The sequence below is a fragment of the Oryctolagus cuniculus genome, chromosome 2 (genome assembly GCF_964237555.1).
Source record: "Oryctolagus cuniculus chromosome 2, mOryCun1.1, whole genome shotgun sequence".
Lineage (NCBI taxonomy): Eukaryota > Metazoa > Chordata > Mammalia > Lagomorpha > Leporidae > Oryctolagus > Oryctolagus cuniculus.
In genome coordinates, this window is record NC_091433.1 from 165,104,717 (window position 1) to 165,115,933 (window position 11,217).

Below are 11,217 nucleotides of genomic sequence, written 5' to 3' on the forward strand. Positions count from 1 at the left end.
TGCTCACAGAAGAGCTCTCAGCCGCCTAGAAAGAGTTCATTCATTCATTCATTCAGCAAATGTGAGGGGGCTTCAAAAAGTTGGTGGAAACGTCGAGCAATCCCTTCTTTGTTTTTTCCTCATATGCATAAAGATTTATTTATTTGAAAGAGGGAAAGACAGAGAGCTCTTGCATCCTCTGCTTCACTCCCTAAACGGTTGCAACAGCCAGGGCTGGGACAGGCCAGAGCCAGGAGCTCCTTCTGGGTCTCCCACACGCGTGCAGGGGCCCAACGACTTGGGCCATTTTCTGCCCCTTTCCCAGGCACATTAGCAGGGAGCTGGACTGGGAGTGGAGAAGTCGGGACTCAGCCAGTGCCCATATGGGATGGCAGCATGGCATGGGGTAGCGTTACCAGCTGTGCCACAGCGCCGGCCTCTATGGACGTTCTATGACAGGCATGCACAGGGAGTCTGCCGTGGCGGGGCTGAGAACAGAATGGCCAGCGCTGCCTTCCGCATGCCCCCAGTACTGCTGTGACGCAGGAGGGACATGCGTCAGCTCACCTTGGAGGAGTGCGGAGAGCCCTGGCACGGAGGAAGAAGAGCATGAAAACCCCGTATCTGTTGCTCCACTCCCATCAGAACAGGAGGGCCAAAGGACCTAAATTTGAAGACAAAGGACTAGGAACTTGGCTGCCTGGAGTTGTAGGGGTGAAATCACTATGATTTGAATTCTGGCACCTGTCAGCTTGTTATTTCGGCTCACTGGAGGTTACTGCTGCCAGCACGGGAGTTTCATGTAGAACACTTGCTGCCTTAAATAGGAAGCTTTTTTCTTTCTTTAATATTTTTCGATGACACATGACTGTACATATGCAAGGGAGATAGCAGTTGTTTCACAAGCAGCGAAGCAGCAGCACAGGTTCCGTGCTTCTGAGCAGAACTGAGAATGAATCTCCTGGCTCAGTATGGCTGCAAACCTAAGGGCCACGTTTCCCTCCCCTGTTGATAATGGCCTTCGAGCATCGCAGAGCAGGCTGGGTCCACTAACTGTGAAAGTATGCGAGCAGCTCACGGCCAGAGCCTCCTTGGACTCCTGCCTACCTATCTAGAGAGCCTGTCTGAGCGCTTGTGACGAGCCCCGAGGCTGTCCCCTGTACAGCTAGCAACGACAGCTGGACGAGGCATGACAGAACCTGCCCTCCGTCTGCCTTGTTGTGACTGTCAGGGATCAGTGGCCATTCTGGGCCCTCCCCATTCACTTGTTTTTAGAGAGAAAAAGGCCCTAATGGCCTGTCTTCAGAAGAGCAGCCTTGGTGCTGTTTCTGTCATCCGATCTCGGCTCCTAAAAGATCTTTCACGTGGTACAATTAGATCCCATAAACGTGAGGAGTGAACGCTAATGAGCAGTGAGGCGCCCGCATGCTGTCTGTGGATCTTGTACCACCAGGGCTGTAAAAGGAACGGGAATTAAGCTCCAGCTATTCCTAAACCGAGGAGTCCGTTTATAAATAGCTGAAGGTGAGGCGGATCAGACCTTCTGCGTGGGTTACAGACTGCAGCCTGCTGGTTCCCTCCAGGTTCACGTACTTCACTGAACCCAGCGAGTGGGGCTTCCCAGTCTTGCATCACAGAGCCAGGTCCTCAGTAGCGACCTGGGGGAGAGCATGTGAGTCCAGAAATAGAACGGCTGTCTTATCTTCTCAGATGGCTGGAGCGAAACGCTAAAAATATGAAAAGAATCCCTCCCACCCTGGTCCCCAGCACGGTTGGGCTCTGGTTGCATGGATCTTTGTCTCAGATTTTCATTTAGGTTCCGTGTTGAGATTTCAATGCTGTGATCTTTTCCCCTCCTTGAATTGAAAACCTCCTTGTCTGACTTGGAGAAGTCTTCCTGCAGAGGTCTGCAAAAGCATGGGCACGGCCACCCACGTCGGCCTCATCTTTGAGTGTTTCTCATTGCAAAGGCTGGCCGGTCATTTAGAAGGCTGAAAGGGGAACACGAACGGGACCATAAGGACATTAGCAGTGACAGTGTTCCCATACAGCAGACTGGAAAGAGCAAGACCGCCCCCCCCCCCGCCCCCAATCAGGGAGGCTCTCCTGGGGCTCCTCCCCCTCCCCAGGGCAACCCAGGCCACCTCTCCAGAAACCTGGATCTCTTTCCTTGTAGTTTCTGCTTGGGAGCCCTTGGGCCTCCCAGAACAAGTTAATAATAATCCCTTTCCCATCACAATTAAACGATTCCTCCAGATCCCTGAAGATTAGTTTTCTGTAAGCTGCTCTGTTCCTTCGGCTTCTCACTGGTTACCTTACTCTGAGCGTGTAGGAACATGTCCCTGATAGCCTTTATCCCTGCTAAAGGATGGTGTCAGGGGTCACACACCGTGTTCTCAGAGCTTAGCACAGTGGGGTTACTGCCTTCTCCTGGCTGGCAGCAGAGGGCAAGACCCGAAACAAGGAGGGCTGGGGCTGGGGCAGCGCTGGCGTCCTTGGACGAGTCGGGGGCCTCCCTAGAACTGCTGGTTCAGGTATGGACTAAGTTACTGTTTTGGCTTGGGGTGTGGACGGTGCTGGGAGGAAGGGCACACAGATAGCTGCCGAGGCCAAGTGAAAGTGATCAGAAGCTGGGATGTCCTCGCGGGGGTGTCGGGCCCAGGCTGCCTGCAAGCAGGAGGGCAAAGGCCACCGAGGGCTCTGACAGTAGCACCCCCTCCCCTGACTGCCCCCGTTTTTATATGTGTGTGTTTGAAATTAACATTGCAGCCTGCAAGAAATTCTTGTACCCTTTCTGCACACTAAGAATTAATCTAAAAACAATTAGTAGACAAACCAAGCATTCCTTTCTTAAAATAAACAGAATTTGTTTTAATCCCAACCTCTTTGTTCTTCTCAGAGCCCTGTGAGTTGCCAGTACAGTCAGCTCTGAGTGATTCAGGAACTGAGTTTTCTGTCTGTCTGGTGTAACCTCTTGCTTTTTCCCGCCTCCTGGCTCTGCCCTGTTTTGGTATTCTCTGCCTCACTCTGCCCAAAAGATAAGGAAATTAGCAGAGGGCTACACCGGGTGTTTTAGTTTTTCCTCCATTACTGTGGGGATTATTTCTGTTACTGTCACTTACGCTGGCATCAATCAGAACGAGGGAGCCGAGTGCCTTTTTATCAGATCCCGGCTTTCCCTTCCTCAGCTCCTCTGGGGTCTCGAGGCTCTGGGTTTCCCAACACCTGCGAGTGGGAGCGTCCACTCGCAGCTGGACTCCACCCACCTCGGTCTGCGGGGCTCCTGCTCATCTTGAGAAAGGCGCCAGGTGCCGACAGGAGAACTTGGACCCTTTGTGGGCAAAGGTTTCCAGTGCCCAGCAAGGCTGCAGCATTTTTTTCAAACAAATGTAATTTCCCAGGGGAATATTATCTCTGATGTCATCTAAGGTGGCTGGAAGAGGAACAAGCTGTGATCCAGGAACCAAGTGAAAGGGCTCAGCAGTCTCGGGGGTGGGTGGGGGAGGTGTCCAGACTTTAGGGTCAAAGGGAGGGTTTTTGAGGAGGAGCTACACAGAGGGACCTGTTTGCCTTTTGCGGATCTGGAGAGGCGTGGTGACCAGGCCCTGGCTAGCTCACGCTGCCGGGGGAGTCCTGAAGGCTACACAGAGCAGTAGATGCTCTTCCCATGGCTCGTGGAGCGCCCAGGTGCCCAGTTGCAGGCCAGTCTTTCACTCCTAGCTCCTCCCCTTTCTCTCCTCCCACCAGGCACAGGACAAAGCCCTTGGTGGCCCCACGACTCTTGCTCCATTTTTTGCTCTGCTTCCGCGTTGGTCAGCCGCCGGCAGTCTGAGAGACCAAGGAGGGTCCGGGTTTTGGGTCGTGGTATGCAGCAGGACCGTGAGGTCCTAAAATATCTTCGGTGTCACCACCCGCCTCCCAGACCAGGAGCTGCACACTGCCTGCCCTCCCTCCCTCCCTCCCTCCCTGGGGCGCCCCTCCTCCCAGCTATTACCCAGCACCCTGTGCGCTCCTGCCGCAGTCCTTTCCATTCTGCAAGTTACACACCAAGGCTGCCCCTCCCGCAGAGAACACACACTGACGCGGGAGTATGTATTTATGTCCATTTTGCCAAAACCGAGGCGAGGCGAGGCCCCTTTGGGAGGTCTTCCTGTCCACACACCACCATCCTGGACTTTGCTCTTGAACCACGTTTTGCTCTAGAAATGGCGGCGTTGTGCTCAGTAACTCACAGGACCAAAGTACCAGGCAAAATGTTGGCGCTCATAAAAAGCATTCGGAGCCCTGTGTATTTGTTAATTAGGCGTGCTTCTAAAGGTTTTATAGACTTGCAGTCCCAGTCAACTATGCTGCCACACTTGTGCAACTCTCTCTTCTATACTGAAGATGGGTATCTTTGGCATGCTGTCCATTGAGCATTTTAAAAGTTGTTCTCTCCTCTTAGAGACCTGTATAGCATTTGTTTGTATGGGTACACCTTAATTCATTCACCCAGTCTTTACTAGGTGGACAACTGCGTCGTTTCCAACTGTTGGCCAATATAAATTGCTGGTTTCAACAACTTTGTGCAGTATTTCCCATATGCATGGGTTGGATAGATTTTTAAGATTTTTATTTATTTGAAAAACACAGGTAGATAGAGAAAGAGGTCTTCCATCCACTGGTTCACTCCCCAAATGGTCACAACGGCCAGAACTGAACCAATCCGGAGCTGAGAGCTTCCTCCGGTCTCCCACACAGGTACAGGAGCCCAAGCACTTGGGCCAAGCCATCAGCAGGCAGCTAGATTGGAAGTGGAGCAGCTGGGACTCAAACTGGTGCCCATATAGGATGCCGGTGCTGCAGGCCTGGGCTTTAACCTGCTGAGCCACAGTGCTGGGCCCTGGATATTTCTCTTGAAGTGGAATCTGGGGACAAAGAGCTAGTTCTGATTATTTCTATACTGCCTTCCATCATCAGTGTACACAGGACCTATTGCCCACCCTCACCAACCCAGAGCATTGAAACTTTTTTTTTTTTTTTTTTTTTAAAGAAATGTAGAGTTACAGAGAGATCTTCTATCTGCTGGTTCATTTCCCAAATAGCCACAAAGACTGGGGCTGGGCCAGGCTGAAGCCAAGAGCTTCTTGCTGGTCTCTCACATGGGTGCAGGGGCCTAAGGACTTGGGCCATCTTCCACTGCTTTCCCAGGCCATCAGCAGGGAGCTGGATTGGAAGTGGAACAGCCGAGACTTTAACTGGTGCCCATATGGGATACCAGTGCCACAGGCATCAGCCTTACCCACTATGCCACAGCTCTGGCCCCACACAGCTGTGTCTTAAACAGGCTTTGTAATGTGCCCCCTTTACTAATGGAGGGCTGACAATTCCCAGGGCCAGTGCTAACTCCAGAGCCCAGCCATCAGGCTGAGTGCTTGGTAGCTGTGCAGCCTTGGCAGAGGGACTCCACCTCTGTGCCCTCAGCAGTGACTTGTTCCTGGAGTGGGGATGTTCAGGCATTAACAGTAGCAGCCTCATGGGTTCTTGGGGGGGTGGGGGAGGTTGGAACAGTGCCCAGCAACACCAAAAGCTCTCAGTATTTACGGTCGTGTTAAGTGCTGCTGGCTCCCAGGAGACACGCATACCCTCTCCAGAACCAAATACATTTTGCCCTGAAGGAACCACCCCATCGCTTTCTGCACCAGCGGTAGCGGAGAAGAGCGAGCAGTGGGGTAGCAGGTGCAGCGGAGAAGTTGTCACCTGGCATGCCTGCGTCTCGTGCTGGAGTACCTGGTTTGAGTCCTGGCTCCTCCACTTCTGATTCCAGTTTCTTGCCAGAATGCTGCAGCCTGGCAGGCAGCAAGGTGATGGCTCATGAACTTGAGTCTCTGCCACCCACATGGGAGACCTGGAGGGAGCTTCTGGCTTTGGCCTGGCCCAGCCCTGGCTGTTGGCAGGCATTTGGGACAGTGAACCACAGGATGGAAGGTCTCTCTGGCCTTTGAAATAAAAGGGGGAAAAATTGTTTAAATGTCAGCCTGGACAGGGGAAACTGATAGCACTGCTTGGACATCCATTGGTTGATGAGCCCAGAATACTCCGGAAGCAGAGGGGAAGTAGCATTGCCTCTGGTGGGATCAAGCATGCGCAGGAGCTGGAGCAAGAGAGATCACAGATAAGACAGAGGGAAGGGGTCAGCTTCCAGATACTTCCAACACCACCAGCATCCACCCCTTACAAGCTCCAAGACTGACGTTTTTGCTCCCCGACCCCCTTTTTGAAACAGTATATGTGCAAGTTCTCAGAACTGACACAAAGTAGGAATTCAGTCAGTGTTGCTGTGTGAAAGTCCTAGGATCCTACATTGTTGTCATGGAGTAAATGCTGCGTAAATATTTACAGAAAGAAAAAATGCTTTGAAGACGTCCTTTCCAGTCTTCCCACCCTCCCCACGTCACCCCTCCCCCACTCTTTCTGCACTTTATCTTTTGCCGCTTCCCTCCAGCATTTGTCTCCAGCCACTGACCTAAAACCCAGCTTCCCCCAGGCCAGCCCTGCGGGGACTTGTTGCCTGCGGTGCCCAGCCAGGAGGACTGGGAGTACAGAAGCGCTTCCTCCCCCTCCTCCACACTGTCCCAGATCCTTGTTCAATGAAAGGGAAGCTGTGAGTGATGCCCATGGAGGGGCACAGCCCTGCTCCCTGGCTGAAGCTCTGGGCGATTCTCTTTCACTAGTTTGGGCCACCCTGCTCTGGGTCCCGGCCTTGCATAACCCTGGCTGCGCCAGCTGACCACAGGCAGCCCTCGCAGGCCCTGGAACAACACACTGCCACGGCAGCTGCCTTCCTGGCCGTGCAACCCAGGGCAGCTGTTCCTCCTGCGGCCTCAGTGCCCCGGCCACTCCTGCCGGCAGCACCGGGGGCCCTGGGCTGGGACCGTGTGCTGTGCACTTCCATCAGAAGGGAGTTCTGTGGAAACACCGGAAGCTGCAACCTGTGTTCTTGCCTCAAGACCCAAATTAGAGCTCCATAAACTTAGGGGAATCCGGCCCCATGAGCCTGTCATGTTTGGCATCTTCCTTGTCTGCCCACTCTGAGGGGGGAGCAAACCTCCACCCCACACACCGCAAGCCAGCCCATTGCCCCAGGTGCCTGAACAGTAGGTGGACACGTGACCCCGCCAGCCCCTTCCCAGTGAATTGTTACCTTGCCAGTGGCTGGCTGAGCACAGCTCTTGTCACCTGTCACTGGCAGATGAATTTAAAACTCTTGCTGAAAGGAAAGAAAGATGAGGGAGAAGCCGAGGAGGGGCTCCTGCTGCTACAGAGCCCAGGCGGCGCTCTCCACCCCATCAGGCCCTCCGTGGGCTTGTTCGTAGACTCTGTGGCCAGGCAGACAGGGGAGGTCACCGCGGAGCCACTAGGGGCGTTCTCGCAGTGGGAAGGTCTCCGCTGCTCCCTGGCAGTAGATGCTGATGGGGTTGAAAGATTATTTTCAGGAGATAAGAGTTTCTCCTCAGTGAAACAAGGGCTGCTTCCAGCTCTTGTGATCTCGGCATACGATGCGGGGTTACTTTAGAGGGTCTTCAGAAAAATGGAATTGGAAAGTGAGTTTATTTTGATCCAAAAGTCTCGTTATCTGTGTGTTTTTTTTTCATAGTATGTATTTTCCCTGAGTTGTGTGAAGACCCCACGTACGTGCAGGGGGGTGTCAATCTTCTACACTGGGAGCAAATTCCCACACCCCTCGGAGCGGTGACAACACCCATCTATGAGCTCCCAGTTCCTGTGTGGCAGGAATCCAGGCCCAGTGTCTCGCTGGGCTGTGACTCAGGTGGGGGCCAGGACAGCGGTATTCTCGGGGTTGGGGGGGGTAGCCCCTCCCAGGCTCCCTCGTGGCACAGCTGGAATTCATCTCCCGAGGCCCCCTCCCGGCGCCACAGCTTAGGCTTCCAGAGCCAGCAAGTAAAGTCTCACCCTCGCCGGCTCAGGAACCACACCATCGGTGACCAGTCACCTTTGCTGTGTCCTCTTGGTTAGAAGCGAGTCACTGAATCCACTTGCAAAGCCATTAACATCGGGAGCCAGATTGCAGGGGGCCACCCCAGAACGTGCAGAAGACCCAACCTGTTAAGATCAGCACGCCTTTCCTTTGAAATGAAGCAGTTTGTTCTCCTTCCATCCCAGAATACCTCCATAGCCTGTAACCCTTTGTATTCTTGGCTACTACTGGATCCCAACACCAGCTCTTCTGTTTACTGATATGTTAATGACACCAGGTATTTTTTTTTTTTACTCCAGCCTCTCTGTTCTCTCATTTGTAAAAATTCATTTTCCTACCTTTTATTCTTTTAAGATTTATTTATTTGAAAGAGAGATCTTCCATCTGCCTGTTCACTCCCCAGATAGCCACAACAACCAGGGCTGGGCCAGGTTGAAGCCAGCAGCTTGGAACTCCATCCAGGTCTCCCATGTGGGTGGCAGGGGCCCAAGCACTTGGGCTACCAGTAATCAGCGGGATCAGAAGTGGTGCAGATGGGACATAAGGGGTTACAGGCGTTGGTCTAACCCACTACGCCAACACACGGCCCCTCTCCTAAGATTTTATTGGACACTAGCATCTAATAGTCACTGGAAATTTCCTTATAGGACTAATAAAAACGCTATCTGTCTTGATGGTGTGCACAGCAGAGCAAAAGAGAAAATATATTTGAAAACAAATCAAGTTGATTCTAAGCTGAAATCACTCTGGTCACCGGCTGAAAGCAGGTCTTAGAGGAAGATGACAAAAATCCAACCTGTCCAGAAGTGGTGGTGTCACTGGCTTGGGGCTCTTCCGTCTCTCTCTCCTATTGCTTTTCTGTTGTCCCTTAAAACTAAGCTTGGCAAAACCGTTATTAAGCCGAGTTTGTACCCTGCTTGGGGACGGGGGGACAGTAAGACGAAGTGGAGCCGTAGGTGGGCACCGGCCCTGCCGTCGTGGGTGGGCCCTGAGCGTCACGCGTTGTAACCCGCTCCCATTCCTTCTCCAGGTTTCTCCTCGCTCCGGAGGGCGCTGGATGATGTAACCGGAGCGACTGGCAGACCCCACCGCATTCCCCGAGGCTGCTGGAGTAAAATGATGTGACGCTTCCACCCACGAGGCTCTCTTCCGAAACACACAACAGCGGAGACGAAAGCAGGCCTCCCCCATCCCACCGCGTGCTAAGCAGGCACCCCCAGATCCCACGATGCCAGCCAAGACCCCGATTTACCTGAAAGCTGCCAACAACAAGAAGGGGAAGAAGCTGAAGCTGAGGGACATCTTGTCCCCCGACATGATCAGCCCCCCGCTTGGGGACTTCCGCCACACCATTCACATCGGCAAGGAGGGCCAGCACGACGTCTTCGGGGACATCTCCTTTCTTCAGGGCAACTACGAGCTGCTGCCCGGCCACCAGGAGAAGGCGCGCCTGGGCCAGCTGCCGGGGCACAACGAGTTCTTCCGGGCCAACAGCACGTCGGACTCGGTGTTCACGGAGACGCCCTCGCCCGTGCTCAAAAACGCCATCTCCCTGCCGACCATCGGAGGCTCCCAGGCCCTCATGCTGCCCTTGCTGTCACCGGTGACGTTCAGCTCCAAACAGGAGGCCTTCGGGCCGGCCAAGCTGCCCCGGCTCAGCTGCGCACCTGTGGCCGAGGAGAAGGCGGCGGAGGACGGCGGCGTGCTGGGGCACGGCGCGCTGCGCCAGGGGGACGCGTCGTGGGCGTCCAGCGGCTCGGCGTCGCAGTCCAGCCAGGGCAGGGACAGCCACTCCTCCAGCCTGTCGGAACAGTACCCCGAGTGGCCGGCCGAGGACCTGTTCGAGCAGCCCGCGCCCTGCGAGCTCGCCCAGGGAAAGGCTAAGTCCGAGGAGTCCCTGCCTGACCTGACGGGCTCGCTGCTCTCCCTGCAGCTCGACCTCGGGCCCTCGCTCCTGGATGAGGTGCTCAACGTCATGGACAAAAATAAGTAGCGGCACAGCCAGTTCTCGTCCTTGTGGGGTAACAGGTAGCCGCACCAATACCACCACGGAGACCAGAGCGCCCGCTGCGGAACAGGAGAGCGCCCGCGGCCGTGTTTGCCGCTGGGGGATGGGTTTTCTAAAGTAACGTTCCTACAAAGTATTTTTTTACCTGTTATGCTCTTCCTGTTGGCAAAAACAATGGGGGGGCGGGGGGGAGGAAGAGGACAAGCAAACCTGGCCGAAAGAGGAAATGAGGAGTCGGGGCGCCTTTTCAGCTGCGTGCTGGTGTTCAGCTCCGTTGCTTCTTGGCAGACACAGGAGGAGTCTGGTTTGGCCAGGGCTGATACTAACTACGAAGGGCTGGTCCAGTCATCCTGAGACTCCGACATTTCCCGAGCAAGAGGAAGTCGGAATTTATTTAACACTTAAGCCTGTTTTTGTTTTTTTCTAGACTCTTTTCTATATCACATTGGTTTGGGCTCAGCCTGGCAAATTCTCCAGTGTTAAACGTTTTTGTCTGTTTTCACATCTGAACAACTTTATAGGCTTTTGGGAGATTCTCTTGTACTTCTTATATATATATATCCCTATATATTATTATATCTGTATTGCAAACTGTTGACCATCAGCTACATGTTGGTAAGACGTAAGCAAAGTATGACTGTAACTAAGTTATTTTTAAAGTTAAAATATATTTTTATGTGCCTTTGGCTTTTTATTGCAGAGTCTACATTTTATAGAGGATACATCCAGTGTTGCCCTCTGACCTGTCTCCCTTGGGGTTCCATTGTAAGCCGTGCATGTGTCTGTCTGGGGAAGTATCTTCATACCTAGCTTTATTTTCCCCCTCTGTGTGTTATCATACGAAAGTGTAAAGGCACAGGTTACTCATAATGCTTCTGCAGAGACTCTGGGCTACACCATGCAATGTTATTTGGAAATATAAGTATTTTAGTACAGTACATACTTGCATTACATAGGTACTTCATACAACACAATAAAGAGTAAATGTTAAAATTGAGCTTGCCTGTTTATAGCAATGAACATGAGATAAGAATGTTTCTCTGAATGTAGCTAGAAAAATTACATCAGTATATGCAACCCTTTAGAATAAGGTAGAAAATGCTTTCTATCTACCTTATTCTGATTACTTCTCAAAGTTTGAGAGTCTAGAAACAGGGCCTCTCGACTTTAGGAGAAATGAGCATGTGATGTCCGAATCTGTTTATCCACACTGGTACCGGTCTCTCAGTGCTTGGATCTGGGGGGCCCCTTC

General features: G+C 52.9%; 1 protein-coding gene across 6 annotated transcripts in view; it reads left to right on the forward strand.

Moving 5' to 3' along the window:
* Positions 1-10,962, forward strand: part of CDC42EP3 (CDC42 effector protein 3) — a 97,186-nt gene extending 86,224 nt beyond the window's left edge. For 5 of the 6 annotated variants that reach the window (XM_051839620.2, XM_008254532.4, XM_008254534.4 and 2 more), the window contains one exon: positions 8,988-10,962. In XM_051839620.2, coding sequence (XP_051695580.1) covers positions 9,186-9,950 — 765 coding nt within the window. In that variant the 5' untranslated portion in view covers positions 8,988-9,185 and the 3' untranslated portion in view covers positions 9,951-10,962. Of the gene's footprint in view, positions 1-7,635; positions 7,790-8,987 lie in introns of those variants that run through there. The other variant, XM_017340820.3, reaches the window with a different exon arrangement.
* Positions 10,963-11,217: the final 255 nt, after the last annotated feature.